The sequence below is a fragment of the Nerophis ophidion genome, linkage group LG18, assembly GCF_033978795.1.
Source record: "Nerophis ophidion isolate RoL-2023_Sa linkage group LG18, RoL_Noph_v1.0, whole genome shotgun sequence".
Classification (NCBI taxonomy): Eukaryota; Metazoa; Chordata; class Actinopteri; order Syngnathiformes; family Syngnathidae; genus Nerophis; species Nerophis ophidion.
This window is the reverse complement of record NC_084628.1, coordinates 18,770,552-18,795,833: the sequence shown is the minus strand read 5'-3', so window position 1 is coordinate 18,795,833 and position 25,282 is coordinate 18,770,552. Positions and strand designations below refer to the sequence as shown.

Sequence of the window (25,282 nt, the reverse complement as noted above, 5' to 3'; positions counted from 1 at the left end):
AGCTGCCACTTTTCCCCCGCATTTTATGCAATGAGGCAAATATTTTTTATGGATTTTTACGAGTTTCACATGGCGTCAATAAATGTTAGCCTTGTCGCATCAGACCAATAAAATTGCCACACTGGTCACAATCACAATTTATTTGTATAACCCTTAATCACAAGTGCCTCAAAGGGCAAATGGACAAAATTAAATGTGTCCAAAAATGAGGCAGGTGCGGCTTATACAGTATTTAGGTGTGTTCTATAGCTCGGAAATGATGGTACCATATTTTTCGGACTATAAGGCGCACTTAAAATCCTTTCATTTTCTCAAAAATCAACAGTGTACCTTATAACCCGGTGCACCTAATGTACGAATTAATTCTGGTTGTGCTTACTGACCTCGAAGCTATTTTATTTGGTACATGGTGTAATGATAAGTGTGACAAGTAGAGATGGCTTTCACACATGGTGGATATGCTTAGACTGCTAGAATGACGCCAGTAAACAACACCAAAACTTTAAATGTTTCATTGCGAATATAGAACGTTACACATGGCACTAAAAAAATCAGTCAAAACGTTTTTGTACAACTTTGGTAAGCTATGAAGCCTCACAGCTTGATGGATTGCCAGAGCATTACGGCTACCGTAGTCAGACGTACTGTGCTTCCACATATGAGTATTATTATGCTATCTGTATAAGGAGCGCAAAATGGCACCTATTAGCAGACATATCTGCGTTTTGTTTCACAAATTATGCAAAAAACAACTTTTCTTACCTTCTGGTACCTGCTGATGTGTATTTGGGATCTGCATAAGTCCTGAAAATGTGCGCAAGTCCGCCGTAGTCAATAAGATTTTTTTTTTCTTCTCTATCTTCTTGTTATGGGGCATTCATCTTCCGCTGTTGACATTTTTTATATAAAGTATCGTACAGTTTTAACTTCTATCTATCAGTAAACTCGCTTTTGATTTTACATAATTCACTCACGGAACTTTAGGTATTGGAGAGTTCTGGTCGGACAGTTGTTCACAGGACACATTTCCAGCGTTGTTGTTAAACTAGTGAGCCATGGATGAGGAGATGCTGCTCCGTTATTGACTTAAGTAAAGTCTGAATGTGATTTTGAAACAGTCCATCAAACTCTATTGTTTGACACTTCTTCCACTCCCATCCTTACACGCTACACAGCTACAACAAAGACAGGGAGAAGACGCTGTCGAAGGTGAGCCATGTAATAAAGACTGCCCACAAAATGGCGCATCCTGAAGCAACAGTCAGAAAGCAACTTTAAGATGGTCTGTAAAACATAATTTATGCAACATTTTGACCAAAGAACCACCTTTACATGTTATGCAGACCACAAGGAAGTGTTCTAAATTTACAAAAAAATGATAAAATGACCCCTATTAATATTTTGTATGAAAATAGACCCGTTCATCGGCCGTGCGCCTTACAATCGGTGCGCCCTATGGTCCCAAAAATACGGTACTCTGGATCCTGCAAAGAGTGAGCTGATAAGATCTGTCCTATCGATTGTATGTCTGGGGGCATAAACTGATGAAGTCTGCTCAGATGAGAGGCGGAATGTTTTCCAAGACAATCTGAACAGTTCATTTGCAATCGATTTAATACCCTGAGAACATATAAGTAACAAGTGAACGTTAATCTGGGTAAATATTTGTTTCAAAAAACCAAGCGACACATTGTGAATAATCCGATTAGATATTTAAATTTTTTGACGACTCTATTTTCATTATTGTCGTTGCAGTTTGCAGTAATGTGGACCGAGAAGCATTAACAGGACATGAAGATCTTTTTTTTTATCCCTGCTTGTTCGTGAAGGAAAATGTAATAAAAAGCAATGGGCCATTTAGTCTCGGAACACATTATCAAATAGTATGCAGACCAAACACAGTAATCTTGCATTACAGGGTGAGTGGTGAGGACTAATAAAAACTCTCCCCCTGAGAGTCTTCTCTGAGATGCTGTGTACCAGCCGTTATCCCCATAAGGTGTTTTATGTTGTTCATCTTTGCCAGGATGGAGAATCAACACTATAGCACTACAGAAGAGCATTATTGATTTTGTGCAGATTAAAAGAGAATATGTCTAATTTGGCCGCCCTTAGGGTCATCATACCTTATAGCCTGGGCCCAGCTGATGGATGGCAAAGATCTGTGCGGGATTCAGAGCCTCGCCGAACACGTAGACTGCTCCCAGCTGTCCGCAGAAAACTCTGTTAGCGTCGGCCGTCTCCGAGGATCCCAGAAAACATTTATCGTAACTCTGTAGGCCCAGAAAAAGGAAGACGTTGTTACAAAGTTTGGGACCAAAGGTGGTGGAAAAAACACCTTTAAACAATGATTGAGTGGAATATAACAGCCTTTTCTAATCCACCTCCCACCTGAGCACATCGCATCAAAGAGCCACAACACCTTGACCTCAGAAAATCATAAATGCAACCATCATCCGAGCGATTTTGCGCAGTGAAGCTCTATTCCCCAAGGGGGAAAAAAATCCATTCTGAAAAAAATTAGGACTCAGCGCAGACTTTGGGGAAATGGGAATAAAGCTAAGATTTAATTCTGAATAAAACCTATCATTTTCTCCATTTGAACGCTGCACTTATGTATTATTATTATTATTATGTTTTATGTATGGCTGCATTTCTATAATTCACCCTCCACCTCCTCACATCGGAGATTTTGAGAGATGTTTTTTTCTTTAATTAACTACCAAGCACAAAATAGATGCAGCAAACATGTCTGCTATTTTAATATTTTCTATGTCAAACTCTAATTGAAGGGTTATTTAGATTGAAATACATTTATTCCCTCTTTTATTATTATTCTTTTTTTTTTTTTAAATATTATTCTTTTAGATAGGGCCTACATAGGTATTCTCTAGGGGGTGCCGACCTGGATGAGGGAGAACATATATATGCAAATGTTTAATCAGGTCGGAATTTTTGTATTAAATAGGGGCCATCTGCGCCCCTTCCACACGCCTACTCCACACATGAAGAAATACATAAAACCAAACACCAATAACAGATGAAAGAATATCGTCACAAATTGACATCTCTCTCTGGCAGTGGGGAATGATGGAAAATGTCTTATAAATCATACGACTTTTTCAACAAACAAGCTGTCTCGACTAAATGTTATGCTTTAGATTGCGAGCAAAAATGAAAGTTACGAGCCGACCTGCTCCTAGTTGGCATAGCGAACACCTTAGTAAAACCCTGAAAGGTCCCACCAAAACATCTGGTCTTAATTGATAGCATAAGCTTATAGCTAGAGATTGGCATAAATTAGTTTTTCCAACAATGGGAAGGAAGAAAATGAGTGTGAAGGACAGTGTTGAGAAGAAAAAGCAGATGCTATTCATTGAATCCAATAAAGAAATTGGTTTAAACAGTGCTAGTCTGCACCATACTAAAGTAGAATGAGTCAATATCGCCTGATGTGATGTCATCTGACATCACATGGACAAATATAAGATCTTCTGGAGGAAATTTCTGTGATCAGATGAAAAAAAAATTGAGCTGTTTGGTCACAATACCCAACAATATGATTGGAAGAGATAAGGTGAGACCTTTAATCCAAGGAACACTATCTCTACCGTCAAGCATGGTGGTGATAGTATTATGCTCTGAGCTTGTTTTGCTGCAATTGGAACTGGTGCTTTACAGAGAGTAAATGGGACAATGAAAAAGGATGATTACCTCCAAATTCTTCAGGACAACCTAAAATCATCAGCCCGGAGATTGGGTCTTGGGCGCAGTTGGATGTTCCAACAGGACAATGACCCCAAACACACATCAAAAGTGGTAAAGGAATGGCTAAATGAGGCTAGAATTAAGGTTATAGAATGGATTTTCCAAAGTCCTGACTTAAATGTGTAGACAATGCTGAAGAAACAAGTCTATGTCAGAAAACATACAAATTAAGCTGGACAGCACCAATTTTATGAAGAAGAGTGGTCAAAAATTCAACCAGAAGTTTGCCAGAAGCTTGTGGATGGCTACCAAAAGTGCCTTATTGCAGTGAAACTTGCCAAGAGACATATAACCAAATATTAACATTAGTGTATACATACTTTTGACCTAGCAAATTTGATCACATTCTCAGTAAACCCATAACAAATTCATAAAAGAACCAAACTTCATGACAAACAAGTATGTGCTCCAATCATTCTATCAAAAAAAAAACAACAACAAGAGTTATGTAGAAATGATTGGAAACTCAAAACAGCCATGAAATAACGTCCTTCACAAGTGTACTTCAATTTTTGACCATGACTGTATATAAACATTCACATATAAAAAACACAAAACCAGTAAATTTGGCACGTTGTGTAAATGGTAAATAAAAACAGAGTACAATGATTTGCAAATCCTCTTCAACCTGTATTCAATTAAATACATTGCAGGAAAGGCAAACACATAAATACACATATATATATGTATATATATATATATATATATATATACATATATATATATATATACATACGCGTACACACGCACACACATATATACATATATATATATATATATATATATATATATATATATATATATATATATATATATATATATCGTATACTACCAAGTAAACGCCCATGGGCAAATAACCGCCCATGTCCTAATAGCCGCCCGGGGTCTGAGCCCATTTTGTGAATTAAACGCCTCTTCCTAATAATAGTCCATGTATAGCGGTACACCACAACTGATGGACGGGAATACTTTAAGGGGAAAGAAGAACAGAAAGTTTGACATAAAGTTCAAGCTAGCGGTTGTCAGGTGTGCGCAGCAGAATTCTGGTTTGGCAGCGGCCAGGCAGTTTAACGTTGACCCAAAAACATGTACGCGAATGGAAACAAAAAAGGGAGAACTACTATCTTAGTCGACAATCGATGGAAAACGAGCTTGCTTATCTGGCGGAAATAGGAAGAAAGTGAGCAACGAGCTTGATGCTAATTTGTGTCAGTGGATACATCACGTTCGTGGACTGAACCACCGTGTGTCGTCGCAAAATGATCCGCATTAAGGCCAAGGAGTTGTATGCCACCCCGAGTGACACAAGAGACACCAGGGTGGTGTTTAGTGCAACGAGTTGCTGGATTAATCGATTCCTGCGTCGGAACAACTTTACCCTCAGGAGGAGAACAACTGTTGCACAGAAGGACGCTCCCGTCAAAAAGATTGTCAACTTCCTTGTTTTCTCTACTAAACAGATAGAGGCCAAGAAAATCCAGCCCAAGAATATCATCGCCATGGATGAAACAGCCGTCTGGTTTGACAAGGTTGGTTTTAGTACAGTCAATGAGAGGGGGGCCAGCTCCATCTGCCTCAAAACCACCGGCCACGAACAGGCACGCGTCATGGTGGCTCTTGCAGCCAAAGCAGACGGGACAAAGCTGAAGCCTTACATTATTTTTTAAAGGTGCTGTCCGTGATGTAAAGGCTATGCAGAGCATCCCCGGGTTGATCATAGCTTCCTCCAAGAATGGCATGTTTAATGATGACCTGACAAACGATTGGCTCCAGAGAGCAGTGGGGAAATTTAATTTCGGACCGAGGCTACTTGCATGGGACTCGTACCGATGCCATATCAGCGAGGCCACGAAGGCAGAGCTCAAAAGGGGCTACAACATTACAATGGCTGTTATATCTGGAGGTTTCACAAAGTACCTGCGGGCCCCCAATGTTGTGTGGAATGGCCCTTTCAAAGCTCAGCGCCGTGACTACTATGATAACTGGATGGCTGGTGATAAAGACAAGACCTACACCAAGTCAGGGAACCTGAGAGCCCAATCCCGCCGCCTCCTGGTCGACTGGGTCCTGGAAGGCTGGGATGCTCTGGATCGGGACACTCTGATCAACTCATTCAAGGTAGGCTGGCTGGCTGGCTCTGTGTGTGTGTGTGTGTGTGTGTGTGTGTGTGTGTTGCAAACAGTAGCCATAGCTGATTGTTGCTTTCTGGTATCCTACAAGGTGTGTGGGCTGACGGTGGCAGCCGATGGGAGTGAGGACCAGCTCTTTACTGCTGTGGTTCAGGAAGAGGAGGAGAGTGATGAGGAACAGCAGTTCCTCAATGAACTTGTGATTGAAGAGGAAGATGATGATGAGGGGGGTGAGGGGAGGAAGCGAAGGAGGAGGAGGAGGATGAGTGGGTCTGAGTTGCATTTGGGGTTGCATTTGCTGCAGTATTATTGTTTTGATGGTTTTATAGAGTACTTGGTACCATAATTTTATTTTTCCTGTATGCTGCTTTATTTAAAACATGGAATACTGTAGCCTTTATTTTATTTAAGTGAGACTATTATTGTTCTGTTTTGATGGTGAGTTTTATACTTGAGTACTTGGTACCATAATTGTATTTATCCCGGTAGGCTGCTTTATTTAAAAACGTTATTTATTTTCAGTATTGGTATTCTATTTGACAATTGTTGCACTACTGCCATGTTGAAGTATTGTTGATCTCTTGTCTTTTGCTAGTCTTGTTTTGTTGTTTATATGTTTACAATAGCTTTTACATTTAAAGTTTTTATACGAAAAAAAAATACTGGACAGTAACCATTGTAACCAAATCATGTCCTGGTGCAGGCTGGTGCGAAAATAAATAAAAACCTTGTGCAAATAACCGCCTGCTTCTTTTTAACGTCAGTCTCCAAAAATGATTTTGTGAAATAAACGCCCGGGCTACTATTTGGTTATATATATATATATATATATATATATATATATATATATATATATATATATATATATATATATATATATATATATATATATATATATATATATATATATATATATATTAGGGCTGGGCAACGATTAAAACTTGTAATCGAAGTTAATCGCACTATTTCTCCGATTAATCGCGATTAACTGCATTGTAAATTAATTCAAAAGTAGTGTGTAATGCACCTTTATTAGAATATTCTCCCACATGAACAAAAGCGCCAAAACATTTGTTGTGCAAACACAATTTAAATCAGTCCTTGTTAAACAGTAGCAGTTAAATAGCATATTTTATGAAAATCAACTCAAAAAATGTAAATACAAACATTTAAGCTTATTGCCACTGCCAGGGTATTTAAGTTATCCTGTTTGTTATGGAAAATAAATATAATCTACATACAAATCTCTGAGCCACAATCATAACATCTGAACAGGCAATTTCTGAGGTAACAGCAGATACATTTTTTTTATGTTTAAAAAACCTATATTATAGGTAGTGGGCTGTTTTAGGGAATTTTTGATCAAATTATCCGTAGTAGCAATATTAATAATGTTGTGTTTATTCTGCGTAGTGCACTTAAAATAATTATGACCATATCTAGGAATTGATATGATGGGAATTTTCCGATTGTTTGCTTGGTGCTTTGATAAACTGAACGCATATACATGGTACTATTTGTGATGTTATGAGCCAGGGAAAAAAAGAACTACCCTACCCAGCATGCAACAGGAGTGACGAGCATGCGCGGTAGCCCGGTATAGGTTGTGTCGCCATGACGGCATCTTGTATGTTGTGATATGCACGCTCTGAAAACAAACGTTAAGAACTCAGCCAACACTCCTCGTCTGCATTATTCATAAATAGACAGACAAAACAAATACTCCGCTGCTTCACAAGCCGCTGGATGTAGCCGGCAAAGTATTCCCATGCAAGCTAGCCGGTCTAGCAAGCACGCGTCATTCAGTCCAAAACGGCCCGATCTATCCACATTCAGAATTGTCTGGCGGTCGTAAGTGATCCCGGAGTGACCACGCTGTAAGCCAGCCATGAAATTTGCAGAATTGTCCGGTATTTTTGCCAAATGTTCCATTTATCTTTACCAAGAGCCCCTCGACGCCGAAGTACATCCGGGAGATGCCATCTTGTTAAGAAAAGGCGTGAACAAAATAAAAGCATGTAAACAACATACGCAAATGTGCGATAAAATAATTGTCTGCGTTAATAGATTGATGAGTTAACGCGTAATTAACGCATTAATTTGCCGACCCCTAATATATATATATATATATATATATATATATATATATATATATATACACATACAAACATACACCGTATATTACCAAATAGTATATCAGTATATATATAAAAGTATTTAGTCAGCCATCGATTGTGCAAGTTCTCCCACTTAAAATGATAACAGAGGTCTGTAATTTTCATCATAGGTACACTTCAACTGTGAGAGACAGAATGTGAAAAAAAATATCCGGGAATTCACATTGTAGGAATTTTAAAGAATTTATTTGTAAATTGTGGTGGAAAATAAGTATTTGGTCAACCATTCAAAGCTCTCACTAATGGAAGGAGGTTTTGGCTCAAAATCTCACGATACATGGCCCCATTCATTCTTTCCTTAACACGGATCAATTGTCCTGTCCCCTTAGCATAAAAACAGCCCCAAAGCATGATGTTTCCACCCCCATGCTTCTCAGTAGGTATGGTGTTCTTGGGATGCAACTCAGTATTCTTCTTCCTCCAAATACGACAAGTTGAGTTTATACCAAAATGGATACATGGATGATACAGCAGAGGATTGGGAGAATGACATGTGGTCAGATGAAACCAAAATAGAACGTTTGCCACAGTAATGCCATGGTCAGTACACCAGTTACTGCTGGTTTTGGCACTCTGGACAGGTGTCAGATCATGCTGGAAAATGAAATCATCATCTCCATGGAGCTTTTCAACAGATACAGCTTCAATAGCCGTATTTTCATGGTCAAGGCACTCCTGAACTCTAGAAAATGGAAGTTCCCTCAGTCAGCAATGGCTTGGGGAGCCATTTTAACTGCTGGTTTTGGTTCACTGTGTGGTCGGCCCTAAGCTCTGGAACACTCTGCCCCTCCATGTTCAAACTGCTTCCACAGTGGAGTGTTTTAAGTTTCGCCTTAAGACCCACTTTTATTCTTTGGCTTTTAAAACTACGTGAGTTGTGTGCTCCTCTGTTGTCCTCTGTGTTTTTTATACACTTTGAGTTCTATTTTACTGTTTTAATTGATTTTACCCTTTAAAATAGTTTTTAATCATATTTGTTTTTATATTGTTTTTATTGGTTTTATATTTATTTATTTTTTGTTTTTATTCAGTCATTGGTGGAGCATAATGTTTTTTTTTTTAATATTGTTTTTAAAATGGCTGTGCAGCACTTTGGAAGCGTTATTGTTGTTTAAATGTGCTATATAAATAAAGTGGATTGGATTGGATTGGATTTCATCAAGTCCAGAGTCAATGCAGCTGTGTACATGCTTCCATCTGTTGTAAAGCTCTATTGAGATGATTTAATTTTCCAGCATGATCTGGCACCTGCTCACAGTGCCAAAACCAGCAGTAACTGGTGTACTGACCATAGCATTACTGTCCTAAATTGGGCTGCCAACTCTCCTGACCTAAACCCCATAGAGAATTTGTGGAGTATTGTGAAGAAGAAGCTGAAAGACACCAGACCCAATAATGCAAATGAGCTAAAGGCCGCTATTGAAGCATCCTGGGCATCCATAACACCTCAGCAATGCCACAGGCTGATTGCCTCCATGCCACGCCGCATTGATGCAGTAATCCGTGCAAAAGGATTCCCAACCAAGTACTGAGTGCATTAATTGACATTTTCAAATGTTTGATTTTGTTTTGCTGTTATAAATCTTTTTTTTTACTTGGTCTGAGGAAATATTCAATTTTTTTGAGATAGGATTTTTGAGTTTTCTTAAGCTGTATGCCATAATCAGCAATATTAAAATAATAAAAGGCTTGCAATATTTCAGTTGATGTGTACTGAATCCAGAATGTATGACATGTGCATGTTTTTAGTTGCATTACAGAAAATAAAAAGGACTTTATCACAATATTCTAATTTTATATATATATATATATATATATATATATATATATATATATATATATATATATATATATATATATATATATATATACACACAGACACACACACACACACACACACACACACACACACACACACATATATACATACAAATATTTATACATACATACATACATATATACACACATACATATATATACATATACATATATATATATACACACATATATACACATATATACATATAATACATATACATATTATATATATACACACACACACACACACACACACACACACACACACACATACATACATACATACATACATACACACAATTGATTTGATTTTTCAAAATTGTGAATAGATTTAAAATAGGGATAAATAAGAGTGGCGATTTGGATGTGAATCGATTTTTTATGCACCCCTAGTAAATGTTGTACAATATTATTACATTACTTCTTAGAACGACTGTAGATGTTTGTACAACATTCTATTGCATTGTTTTTATACAATATTACTTATCTAAAAGTTTATTTTTCTGTTTAAAAAGGAATGTTATATGTTGAAATATTGATGTTTTAGGGTGGCAAGCACATATTACATTGATTTCACTTAATTAGACTGGTCGACACTGTTTCGCAATATGAGATTTTCGAGTTACCATCTGCGTCACAGCCCTTATTAAGCTCTTATCTTGAGGTACCGCTGTATATGGATTTGTGTGTCTGAGAAACAAAAAGGGGTCTTGCACAGGCCGCCATTGTTGCTAAAACACAATGAAATGAAAATGCAATGTGAAGTTGATGCAATTGTTAATGTAAAAATGTAATGAAACAATATCCAACACAAGGGATTAGTTAAAAGAGGTGTGTGGACACTGGGAAATATCTTCTCAGTGCAATGCAGGTGCTCTTGCACCCATCTTTGACTCAATCACAACCTTTCCCTACACAGGATGTGTGCAGTAAATGCAATGGAGTAATTCATGAAGCACACCGGTCATTTAAGCAATCTGCGTGCCTCCGAGTGTACATGTGAAGCCGTTTATTCCTCATTCAAACATGCAAATAGGCTGCAGAGTAAAATCTTTTCCCTGCATGTGTGATCATCCCTCATCCGACTCTTTGTAACACGTCTACTCAGCATATGAATATTCATATGGTGGAAATGTTTTGAAAACAGTTAATGCAACAAATCTGTGCCATTTAGGATGTAAGGTGTTTGTTTTCCCCCCGGCGACTACGCGGCAATGCAACAAAGAGTGTACTTGCATCGTTAGTGTTGACGTGCCAGGCCATGTCTCCGTAGGAAACCAGTTGGCCGTTGACGTAGCAACGGATTTCGCTGTTCCTCCAGCGGCTGTAGACGTGAACGATGCTGATCATGTACCACTGAGGGAGAGAGAGAACACAGGAGATCTTACAAAATAAGTTAAAAGTGACTTGTAGATAATGTTTCCCCAGTAATATGTGGCCCGGGAGACTGTTTGTTAAAAGCAAACATATGAAAAATGTATGTTTCTTGTTTGCTCCACTTTTGAGAAAGGATACACTCAGATGATGACTTGGTAAATTGATGCTTTGTCCGAAAGACAAATGATTGATTTTGCCTCTGAGCCGCCCCTAACTAGATCAGACCGTCCCTGTGTAAAGGCTGTTTTGTTTCATGTTTGAAATAAAGCTAGACTTATCTATGGATGAAGTTAGCATGCGAGTGTTGCTAACATTTGTGTCCTCCTGTCCCACTTCTTAAATGTGACTTTGTTTCATGTAATATATGGCATCTACGACGTAAGTGCAGCGTTACAGTGTATATGTAAAAGGTGAATTAAGTGAATAACTTCTGGGAGTCATTCGTCACGCTTAAACTACTTGGACAAACTGCGTTACCTGGGATGTTTCAAGAAATTTGAGTAATTTTTTGCTGCAGATGGGTTAATTGCGCTGAAAGATATGGTAAGACTAACAATGATGATGGAATTATTCGCATTAAAGCATTGAAAAGAAAACTGTACACAGTAAGTCCAACATGTTTTTTAAGTATCAGTTCGAGGAAAACCCCATACAGTCACAATGATTGCTTTATAAAATTCTGAAGTCTGCAGTGGAACGTTGTAAATAATAGATTGCAGGAAAGGCGAACTAAAAAAAAAAAAAAAAACTAGGAGAGCGCAGACTTCCGTCTGGCCCTACCTGTCTTAAATCCAGATAGTGATCCAGATCACTGTCAGTATCTTGGCTGTTCCTAGAACTGCGCTGTTCTGGACTGAGGCTTCAGATGTTGTTCCTGGGATATGTTGGAGCCACTCTCCCAGTTTGTGGGTTACTGCTCCAAGCGCTCCCACTATCCCGGGGAACACACAAGCCTTGACCTTCCACATCCATTCCAGCTGCTTTTTCAACCCTTGGTACTTCTCAAGTTTCTTGTGTTGCTTCTTCCTGATGTTGGCATCAGCTGGGATTGCCACATCTATCACCACCACCCTTTTGTGCTCTTTGTCCACCACAACTATGTCTGGTTGGTTAGCTAGAAGCTGTTTGTCAGTCTGGAGGCTGAAGTCCCAAAGAACCTTGACCCTGTTGTTCTCAGCCCCCTTCTGTGGTATGGCCCATTGGGATTTGGATACTTACAGTATATGCTATACTGGTTGCAGACGTTCCTGTATACTATCCCGGCCACTTGGTTGTGCCTCTACACGTACAGCTAGCATCTTACTGGACAGTCTCAGGTCTTTTTTGCACAGTCTGCATCTCGGGTCTGATCTACTCTGGTAGACCCTGGCCTCTATGGCTCTTGTGCTTATGGCCTGTTGTGCTGCCATTATTAGTGCCTCTGTGATTCAGATCACCTCCAAAATGTAATCACTTTCTCCCTTTCTGAAAATTCCTAAAACGCATTTGATTTCAATTAATTGAACAGACTTAAATTCATTAAACATTATTTCATATGAATATAAACAGATTTTTAGCTAAGCTAATTTGCGACCCTTCTCCCTGGTTAGGCTTTGACTAGCAGTTTAAGAACACAGGCAAAACAATCAAAAAACATGCCGCACAATGACAAAATAGAAGCAAACACACATGATACAAGGAGAAATCTTAAATTGCATAAACAGGTCAAGTTCGATATAACGCAGTCCGATATAAAGCAATGTTTTAATACTCAGGGCGATATGAACCGAAACTTGTACGGCGAATATATATGAAAAAAAAAAAAAAAAAAAAGCGTTCAAAGTGCTTAAGATTGTCTCAGATAACCAGTGCTGGAAACACTCAGACTATTTTTGCTGTAAGTAGTAACGTAATGTGTTGTTTTTTCTTAAAAAAGTAATAAGTCAAAGCAATATACGTTCATTTTGTTTATAAATGTTAAATTTATATCCTCACGGATAGATGGAGCTTTTTCTGCAGGCAGTTAAGTTTAAAACTACTCTTCAGTCACCGAGCCGCTATTTTACAGTGGTTTAGTCGGCATAGGCAATGAGTAGCGTTGTAGTTAAATAATTGACACACAGAGCGAGCAGCAGAGAGGAGCTATCATTAGCTTCTGTGCTAAGTCGCTAACAGCGTAACTGGGAAGGCGTGGCTCGGAGGGTAAAGTGGCCGTGCCAACAACTTGAGCGTTCCAGGTTCGAGCCCATCCAAGTCACGTCCATTGTGTCTTTGTGCAAGACACTTCACCCTTGCTCCTGATGGGTCGTGGTTAGGGCCTTGCATTGCAGCTCCCGCCATCAATGTGTGAATGTGTGGGTGTGAATGGGTGAATGTGGAAATGGTGTCAAAGCGCTGTGAGTACCTTTACAAGTATAACCTATTTACCATTAAGTAACGCGGTAGAGATGATGCGTTTGTGGTCCAAAATGTTAACAGTCGTTCATTATCCCATTTCAGTGAATTTTCCTGAAGGTTTCTTGAGAGCCATCAAAGAATACTGATTAACCAGAACACTATACTTTTAAGAATGAATATAAGGATTATCTACAAGTTTTAGGAGATGTGTGCTAACCAGATTTTTTGTAAAACACTAAGCAACATTTAGCAGTAATGCGAAATGCTAAACAAGATATACAAACTATGAACATAAAACAATCACCAGCTGTACAATGTCTCCTCTCACTCGGATGCCGACTGATGGGATGTTTATATCTTCCAGTTTAAAACCTTATTCTTACGAGGAGTTTAAAAAAAAGGGGCACAAACCAGTGTCTTTTCATGTCTTTCTCGCCATCTCAGGGTCTAAATTAAATGTAATAAATGACCAACTACTCAGTTTATTGCATCAGTTTTTTTGCTTCTTAGAGTGGTCTTTGGCCATACTGTATGTTGCATATTGTGTATATCATGTTGTCTCTGTATATTGTGTGGTTTCTTCTTTTTCTTAAAATGTAAAGCACCTCAGGGAAGCTATCTAAATTTTGTTGGACCCGTCCCTGTACATGCATAATGACAATAAAGATCATTCATTCAACCTTCTACTATCCAGGTGAGAGGCATGATTTATAATCTAAAATTAACTTTCGCCAGCTTAGAGGTGTTGCAGCCGCTCATCGGCTCAATTTGTCATTAAAATGAGCGATGTGTGATCACAACATTTAAATGGAGTATTGTTGGTAGTTTTTAGATTTTTTTAGAGTGCTTTATCGGCGCAATAGACTTCCCCCTATTAGCTGCATTGTTGGCCACCTCATACTTGCCGTATATTATGACTTAGAATGCAGAAAAGAGACGCGTTCTTGTCTCACATGGGGATTGTGAATGAATGTAAAAAAAAAAAAGTGCAGTTCCCCTTTAAAGCAGTGATTGTAGTTCAAAAGAAATGATGTAAATGAGGTGCAAAGATCATTAAAGAATCGAGAGCTCCCTTGAACAGCCGTGTGAGTACATTTACTTCTTTGGAATAGTGTTCTCTATTTGTGTGCATGCATGCTGATGCTAACAGTTTTGGTGGTTCATTCATTTTATTGCTCTTAATGGACACGATTCAGTAATTTGCTCTGTTGATGCGTAATCAATGCAGGAATTAGAAAGAAAGAATCAAATACATAAAGATAGCGTCTGCTCGGTCTTCTGAATGAGACTTGCCTGAAGCCTTCTCTCAGTGCCGTGTAATAGGTGCCACGGTATTTATTGCTTTGACCTGAGAAGACTACTAAGCGTGTGCACTCACGCCAGTAAGAACAATTAAAGACGATTCATGGTTGACAGGGGGGGGAAGACTGCAAGGCAGCCGCTACCAATTTAGATTAACACTCGTGCAGAAGATGCCTGAAGTCAAAATCAATTAAAAGCTTATTTGAACATGCCTTTTCTTCGAGGAACCATCTACTGTATGTGAGCTGTGCTGGCAGGTGAAGACTTGTAGACGTTAATATTGTTGGACGTTTTCCAGTGAAAAAAGATAGCGTAGTGCTATCACACTTCATTGTCATTTTAACTAAGGAATGAAGTTGAAAAACGCGATTGAACATTTTAGATCCCATTGCGTTGTATCATTGGTGTCCAAACTTTGACATATACTCAAACTCATTTACACAAATATATATATATATATATATATATATATATATATATATATATATATATATATATACACAAACCCCGTTTCCATATGAGTGGGGAAATTGTGTTAGATTAGATGTAAATATAAACGGAAAGACAACATATTTGATGTTAAAACTGATAAACGTTTTTTTGGGGGGCAAATAATCATTAACTTTAGATTTTGATGCCAGCAACACGTGACAAAGAAGTTGGGAAAGGTGTCAATAAATACTGATAAAGTTGAGGAATGCTCATCAACCACTTATTTGGAACATCCCACAGGTGTTCAGGCTACTTGGGAAAGGGTAGGTTCCATGATTGGGTATAAAAGCAGCTTCCATGAAATGCTAAGTAATTCACAAACAAGGATGGGGTGAGGGTCACCAATTTGTAAGCAAATTGTCGAGTAGTTTAAGAACAACATTTCTCAACGAGCTATTGCAAGGAATTTAGGGATCTTACCATCTGCAGTCCGTAAAATCCTCAAAAGGTTCAGAGAATCTGGAGAAATCACTGCACGTAAGCGATGATTTTACAGACCTCTGATCCCCTCAGGCGGTACTGCATCAAAAACCGACAGTGTGTAAAGGATATCACCACATGGGTTCAGGAACACTTCAGAAAACCACTGTCAGTAACTACAGTTGGTCGCTACATCTGTAAGTGCAAGTTAAAACTCTACTATGCAAAGCGAAACCCATTTATCAACAACACGCAGGAACACTTCGCTGTAATATACACACACACACACACACACACACACACACACACACACACACACACACACACAGATACACACACAATTAATATTAAGGATATATAGTTAATAATTAATTTAATTGAATATCAAATGTATGGGAAAGTTTGACTCCTACCTGGTTTTACCACTGTGACGACCTCTAATTTTTCAAATCAAGCAGAAGTATCAAGCAGCTAAAGTGCTCCAAATTAGACTGGCAGCTTTTTACAATGTAGCTTTTGGCACCTCACGGGACAAATTCCTTGTTAAACTTGTGATGTCTCGCGGGCCAAACTGAAGATGCCCAAGGGCCGCAGTTTGGACATTACTGCATTATATTGATATTGTTGTGCTTTACTGCTTTAACACAAACAAGAAGAAGTTGTTTTATTCAATGCCATGACACTGCACTTACCTTCCTTGGCTGGAAATCATATTTCACGCAATGCTGGAATCCTTTTCCTTTTGATTTGAGGGATGTGACAATCAGGCAGTTGCCCACGAAATGTGAGGAGTAGCCGATACCCTTGCTGGTGCGAAAGCTGTAAACAGAAATACATGCATGTGTTATGCATGCAGCACTGGGTATTAAGTCAAGCTTATTTAAAAATATAAACACGTACTCAGTATGGCATTTTGATCATAATAAATGTTTATCCAAACATAACATTGGAATTAGTACAGCATAAACACTAATTATAACCGGGCGTTATACAGAGGTCAAGGCGTTAATTGGGTGCAGGCAATAAATAACTAAACATTATATAACAACTTATTTTTTGCTTTATTAATCATTTGGAATGCATGAAAAAAGTGAAATGGAAAATGTAGCTCTCTTTGACCAGTTATTTATTAACTGTTTAAATTAAATAAATATCATGCACAGCACAGCATCAACCTTGTTATAACGATTAGGAGAAAATGAATAACGCTGATGAGTTTATTTTAAACAGCACAGTTTCACACCACTTGTATTACTTCAAACACAGCTACTTCCATTTTTGTGTAAGTTGCCTTCAGACACAGCTGTTTTTTGTCTAAGTTTTTTGAAGCAGCACTGAAATTGCCCCTGGCAGTTATCAACTTTTGTAGACGACAAACAGGTGTAGTTCCTAATTGATTACGATGTCTACTAGACGTGCACCCTAAATATTGGACAAACAATTGTCGGGCTGATATAAGTGATTGTAACGTCATACAGAAAATTTTTGGTGTTAGGAAATAGCTTTGTCTAAAAAAAACTAATAAACACTAAAAAAAAAAAAAAAAACATCCAATGGGGCAAGTTTACCTGTACTGTTCTGTGGGTTGGTTAGGGTGAGCGAATAAAGCGCTCCTTTTCTTGCCTGTTGCAAATTTCCCCAAAACAAACATGGTGTCAATGATGTGAGATTGTCACTGTTTCGGAAGTAAACATGTTGCATGCTCTTCGCACTAAATGTTCTGCAAACATTCTGCAATACAGCAAAAAGCATCACGGCTCAACACGTCAAACCTTATCAGCCACGATGGTGTTTTGAAAGCCCAATGCCTGTGCTGCTAAATAGGTTGAACCAAAGCCATCCGCAGAAAAAGGTGTGCACAAAAGACGTGTTTTTATGTCATAGTCTCCAAAAGTCTCTTCACTAGATTTGTCTCCTGTAGATTTTTTTAAAAAGAGCATTATTTGTGGTCAACACTGATTCTTGGTGCTCAGTCTTATTCTCTGGCAGACCTGATAACTAATGCATTAAGCTGTACTAAGTAAATGTGTGGAGCCTCGCACTAAATTCATGCTTCAAGTACGCACATTTCAACATGTTGTGGATTCTTTGGCAAAACACAGAGGTAATCGTTCGGGCTTTGCCAATATTTAATTTCAACAAAGTAAAAACATCAAAGGTAAGAACAAAATGTACTTGCTCGCCAATCCATTTTAATGCCTCAAATTTATACTAATATGCATGAGGACAATCTATTAATTTTTTCCACCTGGCCAAGCACATGGGCGAACAGCAGCCACCGGGTGTGGCGACACACTGGCTTGGCACCGGGGAGTGTGGAGGTATGGCTCGGCTTTGTGTCACGTACAGCTCTATCGCAAGAACCTCTCCTGTGTAATATTAGTCATCAAACAAGAGTCACAGTCTTTCGAATCCTTGTTGATAGCACTGGCAAGTTTAAATGCCAATCAAATATTTTGTAATTTATACACAATACTTTAATCTGGCTGTGAGCAGGCCACTGTATCAACACATTTTGTTACACAAATTATAATTACATTTGGTTTAGTCAGTCACCCACTCCTTCTAAAGTTTTATGGATTATCATTATAATTTTTATTTTATCTTGTTTCAGAGTTTTTAACAAACATTTTTGCTACAAGAGTTTTGTAAGCCCCCAACTCGGTGAGTCCAAATAAATAGTCAATGTGGGCAGAACCTCAAAAAGAGTTAAGCTTTTACCAAAGTACACAGAATAATAATTATGAACATCTTGAACCCTTTTTTTTTTACTTTTAAGATAAAGAATATCTTTGTATTTAATTTGTGTTACTTACTATGGTATATTACTTTTTTTATTCACTGTTCTGTTACAGAGAACAAGGAAGTGGGATAAAATGGCTATGGTATGAAAAGGCGTAGAATTAAATAAGCTCAGGTTCTTCCTACTCCTTTTCAGACGTGCTGTAATTAAACAACTGGAAATATGTGATACATTACATTGTATCGTGTGCATGTTCGAAATAAACTGAAACTGAACTGAGAGCAGCAATTATAAATTAAGCTTTCATCACATACACAATGTTGACATCAATATTTTGATAAGGACTACGAAAAACATGAGTAGTAGTAACAGCGCGTGCAACAACAACAAAGCAACAAACATGGCTTTTGGAAGCAAAGTTAAATCATGAAATGCAACCTCAGCCCATGTAAAAACAACGTGTGATTTATCTAGTAAAGTTTTGATGCCAATGTCCTTGAACCAGCCACACACAAAAAAGTTGTAGACCTCCATGCTTTCCCAAGTTTTCATGACATCTGGAGCACAAGATAGTTTTTGACAATGTATAGGAATAGGTTCCATTGATATATAGTATATGAGGGAACTCTCCTGAAGGAATCAATAAAGTATTATATATATATATATATATATATATATATATATATATATATATATATATATATATATATACATACATACATACATACATACATACATACACACACACAATATATATATCAATATATAGATATGTAAATATATATCTTTAAATATATATATATATGTAAATATATATATATATATTAGGGCTGCGAAATAAATTTCTTTTAACTGTCAAACGAACCAAAAATATGACTTATTTTATCTTTGTGAAAACATTGGACACAGTGTGTTGTCAAGCTTATGAGATGCGATGCAAGTGTAAGCCACTGTGACACTATTGTTCTTTTTTATAAATGTCTAATGATAATGTCAATGAGGGATTTTAATCACTGCCATGCTGAAATTCTAACTATTATTGATACTGTTGTTGATAATATGAATTTTTGTTTCACTACTTTTGGTTTGTTCTGTGTCGTGTTTGTGTCTCCTCTCTACTGCTCTGTTTATTGCAGTTCTGAGTGTTGCTGGGTCAGATTTGGCTTTGGAATTGGATTGCATTGTTATGGAATTGCTGTGTAGTGGTTTGTTGGCTTGATTAAAAAAAAAATAATAATAAAAAAATACAATAAAAAATAAATAAATACATTTAAAAAAAAATGAGTATCGATTCTGAATCGCACAACGTGAGAATCGCGATTCGTATTCGAATCGATTGTTTCCCACACCCCTAATATATATTTATTGTCTTACATTTTTCCCATCATGCACGCTAATGCATTTAAATGGGTGTAATTTGGAATAATTTTTATGGTGTTTTGACATATTTGATAATATCCACAATGTAGTGTAAGCAGGTTGTCTTGTGTGACCATTAGTTTTTTTTGCACCATGACTAGGGTAGGTTGTTTGGGGTGTGTCATATAAGTAAATACTGTGCTATTATTTTAACTTACTTTCAAGGGTCATTGATCTGATTTACTCATTGTAGCATTCAGAGACCACCTGGTACTTCAGAATAACTTTAAAAGCACTCCGCGGCGAGACGCTTTGTTAAACTCATGACGCCTTAAGGGCCAAATTGAAGATGCCGGCGGGCAGCACTTAGCCCGTAAGCCGTAGTTTGGATACCCTGCTCTAAGCCTCTTGCGTACACAGATGAATTTGCACAGGGTTCGCGCCACAGTAGCCACGTTGGTTTGGTGGCCCACCACTTCATTTACTGCTGTTCAAAAGTCTTGTGACTGAATAAAACCTTTTTTTTTTTCTGGATTCGAATGTACGCCATTTTTTAGTGAGGAATCCACACAATCTTAACACATTAGGTCCACAAGAACATTACAATGTGTTTTCGAGCTAACATGTCGACTTTTATTTGTGATGGGCCACACAGCATTCCATCTTGCTAATAAAAATCACAGATTTAAACCCAGAACTCCTTGACTGCAGAGCAGATGCACTAACCACATGTCCCACTGTGCTGCCCAGGGATATACTCATTAAGAGAGTAAAATGGGCTCGTTTTGCAGACAGGGAGAGGGAAGTGTAGTGTGTGACTAACACTCGTGATGCTCTCCGGCTTTAATCCTTCCACAGTGATCTTGCAGATAAGAGGCGGCCCATGCAGAGGAAATGACACCTGTATAAAACACTCACTGAAGGCACACACACACGTACATATGGCTCTGGACATTCATTTCTCTGCCGCAATAAACACTTTGCACTCCCACTCCCCTTAGATCTATCGCCGTCTTCCATCTTCCACCTTATAAGAGAGCACCTCCCACTGAGATCTTCTACCATGACCTCTGCCTGGGCAAACAAAGCAAACGTCTTTTTAAGCAACGCCTGCTGACACTGTGCAACACACCTATTGTACGGCCACATCAGTGCCGTGTCACATCAGCCTATGATCACATATCGGGTGAAAAGCAGCAAACCCGGGCACCGTATTCAAGTCGACGCGGCCTCGCCACGGAGCCGCGAGAGGTCTGTGAGTGACGTGTAAAGATTAGCTCGACATATCTCACACGCTGGGAGGTATTGCTGCATGAATACATGAAAAGAAAAAAAAAAACGAATCCCTTTTTTATGTGGGTGAAACTCACAACCACCTCCTGGGAAGATTTGAATAATGAGAAACAAGTGCGACCAAAGAGGGACACAAAGCTAATTATTATCCAGGACCCGTATTGTACGATTGAATGAACATATGGGTTATTCCACCATATCAGTGTCATTTGTGTCCCCAGGAAACAAAATGTATAAATACTAATTAAAAGATGAACAATGAAAAAAAAAAGGTTTCCTCTGCCCACTTCCAAAAACAAGACTTTACCAAGAAACATGACAATTATAATTTTTCAGATTTGTTTTTTTTTTTTTTTTTTTACTTATTTGTGTCTCTGTATACTCTAAATCAGTGGTTCTCAAATCGGGGTACGCGTACCCCTGGGTGTACTTGAAGGTATGCCAAGGGGTGCGTGAGATTTTTTTTTTTAATATTCTAAAAATAGCAACAATTCAAAAATCCTTTATAAATACATTTATTGAATAATCAACAAAATGTAAACTGTGAAAAGAAATGCAACGATGCAATATTCAGTGTTGACAGCTAGATTTTTTGTGGACATGTTCCATAAATATTGATGTTAAAGATTTATTTTTTGTGAAGAAATGTTTAGAATTAAGTTCATGAATCCAGATGGATCTCTATTACAATCCCCAAGGAGGGCACTTTAAGTTGATGATTACTTCTATGTGGAGAAATATTTATTTATAATTGAATCACTTGTTTATTTTTCAACACATTTTTAGTTATTTTTATATCTTTTTTTCCAAATAATTAAAAAAAGACCACTACAAATGAGCAATATTTTGCACTGTTATACAATTTAATACATCAAAAACTGAGGACATAGTGCTGTATTTTACTTTATCTCTTTTTTTCAACCAAAAATGCTTTGCTCTGATTAGGGGGTACTTGAATTGGAAAAAAATGTTCACAGTGGTTACATCACTGAAAAAAGGTTGAGAACCACTGCTCTAAATATTTCACTTTTATTTTCTTTAAAAAAACAAAACAAGTTATGTCGCCGTTTTTTTGTTTGTTTACTGAGTCCTGTTACTAACCCAAAAGACCCTGTTAAAAATGTGGAATTTTCCATAAGTTACATGGTCCACAGGAAGTTGCATCATTCAGGCTTTATGAAGGCGAAATAAGTTTACTTTTCAGTATAATTCATATTTTCAACAATGACTAAAATCTAATCAGTCCTGTTACATAGTTTATTTAAAAAAATAAGTGTCATAAAATCACGAATGTACTTATTGTCAACAAACTAATGGCATAAATACCAAATAGTTACCTTTACGCACGCACGCGCGCATACACACACACAAAGGCTGTCAAAGTTAACGCGATAATTAGTTATACATTTCAGTAACAGCACTAATTTTCTAAATGGCCAATTAACGCAAAGACTTCCTTTTTGCCGTAGCGGGAGGAACTTGGCTGCACTTCACTTGCTACTGATGAGCCACAGGCAAACAGAAATGGACAAAAGAAAGTCTACCTTATGGAACTATCAGGTTTAAAGGCATGGCAAGTTGTTCTCCTGACAAGAAAGGATTATTTTTTGCCGTGAGAAAAGGCGACATCCCTGCAGCAAAAGCCTGCTGCGCGCGTCATTCTAGAGGTGGGTGGTGCTCCACTTCCATGTTCAGGTTACGATTAAGGTACAGTGATAACATAACATTTAGATCAGTGGTGGGCATTACGTGGATCGCGAGCTACTGGTCGATCGCGGATGGCGTGTCAGTCGATCGCAAGCCAGGCATTAAAAAAATAGACATAAAAATGAGCAATCATCAATCTTCACCAAGACTTCACTTCCGTCAGTTGTTTGACATTCTTGGCACCCGAGGATCTTGTGAGATGACCCTGGCTGCTGAGAGCTCATTATTAAGAAAAAAAAAATCACTGACAGGACGGAGACAAACGCTTTATTTCAACAGACTCTTGGGCCGTACCTGCTGTCAAAACTCTAAAGACCGACTGCACAGTTCCTGTCTTCACCATAAAAGACCTGTTTCATTCTGCCTGTGCTAACAAAATAGGAGTCTCAGAAAGCTAGTGTGCACAAGCTAGCAAGCTACGGAGTTTGATGCCAATGTATTTCTTCGTTGCACCTTTCCTGTTTCCGGCTCCTAGACCGTAGTCAAGGAGTTCAGGGGAGACACTTCTCCAGGGGTGATGGATTCTCGGGGCAACACCCTTCACTTTACCCGGGGTCTTCACAATTCTGGACTCCAGGGCCAAATGACGAGTCCAGCGATTAGTTGCAAATCGTGGCTTTTTATTTATGTCTTGCACACAGTCAAAATTCCACACAAAAATACTAGCCACTCCCCCACCCTCAGCGACCGCTCCCTCTCCTCTCTCGCCCACACACTCAACTGCTGTCACACATTAAAGGGCAACACACACATGCTACTCTCCTAACAAAATGTTTAAAAACAAGTATGCATGTTAGACAAATGAGATGCCAAATCCAAGCACTTTCATGTGCTATTGGACAGAAAGGAGGACTTTTTTTCTCCTCCATTTGAAAATGCGGACGTTATCAGCACCACTGTCTGATTCCAATCAATGCAAGTCATCAGAATCAGGTAATACACCAACTTATATTTTTGTCTTCATGAAAGAAAGGAATCTATATTTGTTAAACATGCTTGTATTATCATTAAACACCATTTACAAAAATGTCTCTTTCATAAATAAATAAATATAAATTATGAATATGAATGAGGTAGAGCTCCTCGAATTGGTCAATTGAAAAGTATCTTGCCCGCAGAAAAAGTGTGAGCATTCCTGATTTAGATGGTTACTGTGACTGATTTAGTGAGCAAGATGACATAAAAGTTCAACAGAAATCGGTAGGGTGTCGAAAAGAGACTTTTATTGCAGTTGATCAGACATTAAAACATGTCAAGACACTTTCTCAAAACAATTACACACTTTTCTGGCTTCAAAATAAAAGTGTATTTAGGTTTAATTATGTTTAGGGTTTCTCCTTGGTGTACGGCTTCATATTAGCCACCACACCTAACAAAATCAATTAATATACTGGTAATGTATTGTAGCATCCAGAAAAAAACAAAGTAACAATCTTTTAAGCTTTTATGGGCAATTTTATCCTAACAACAGGCCCAATTGCAGCAAGTATTTGATCTGTGCACACACGTCTGCCTCCAAGCTTCACTCCAGGATACACAACACTTGTTCAACCTCCGCCGACAAGGTGTGTTCACAGACCATGGGAAAAATGACAACTATAACACACTAGCCATACACACAGGGTTGTCTGGTGCAGAGGCAGCGTGTCCGCGCTGTGGACGTACTTTAATACAGTGGTCCCCAACCACTGTACCGGGCCGTGGCCCGTTTGGTCACGGGCCGCAGAAGAATTTTTTATTAAAAAAAATAAATAAATACAAAAAAAAATATATATATATATTTATATATATATTTTTTTTTATTAAATAACATAAAAAACTTACAATTAGTGCACCAACCACGAAAAACTAATTTTTTCATGACAAAAACGTCCCTTTTTCATGACAGCCGGGCCGCGGGACAAATTATTAAGCGTTGACCGGTCCGCGGATAAAAAAAGGTTGGGGACCACTGCTTTAATATATCCGAGATATACCCGCCAAAAGAAATCTTCACAATTTAAGATGATATATATACACATATATATATATATATATATATATATATATATATATATATATATATATATATATATATATATACATATATATATACACATACACACACACACACACACACACACATATATATATGTCCTTCTGTCCTGTTACTTAAATAAGTCATATTCCACTTATAAAAACTAGTCTAAAATGAAATAAAGTTGCCTGAGATGGACCATAAATCATTCTTGGTAGTTCAATACTGTATTTGTATTATCAGATTTTAAGTTGAAACAAAGAATTTAGTTGAACTATATTTCATTAAAAAAAACACAATTTAG

At 37.9% G+C, this 25,282-nt stretch overlaps 2 protein-coding genes across 2 annotated transcripts in view; one reads left to right on the top strand and one right to left on the bottom strand.

Annotated features, from left to right (window-relative positions):
• LOC133536842 (neurobeachin-like) overlaps nt 1-25,282 on the bottom strand; it is a 652,776-nt gene that overhangs the window by 521,403 nt on the left and 106,091 nt on the right. The window contains exons 6-8 of the mRNA XM_061877477.1: nt 16,552-16,678; nt 11,129-11,248; nt 2,127-2,273 (exon numbers count right to left, since the gene is read on the bottom strand). Coding sequence (XP_061733461.1) covers nt 2,127-2,273; nt 11,129-11,248; nt 16,552-16,678 — 394 coding nt within the window. The remainder of the gene's footprint in view (nt 1-2,126; nt 2,274-11,128; nt 11,249-16,551; nt 16,679-25,282) is intronic.
• On the top strand, nt 5,297-6,432 carry LOC133537365 (uncharacterized). Its single transcript, XM_061878387.1, has 2 exons — nt 5,297-5,886; nt 5,989-6,432. The coding sequence occupies exons 1-2, from the start codon at nt 5,461-5,463 to the stop codon at nt 6,241-6,243; spliced, it is 681 nt and encodes a 226-aa protein (XP_061734371.1). The 5' UTR covers nt 5,297-5,460; the 3' UTR covers nt 6,244-6,432.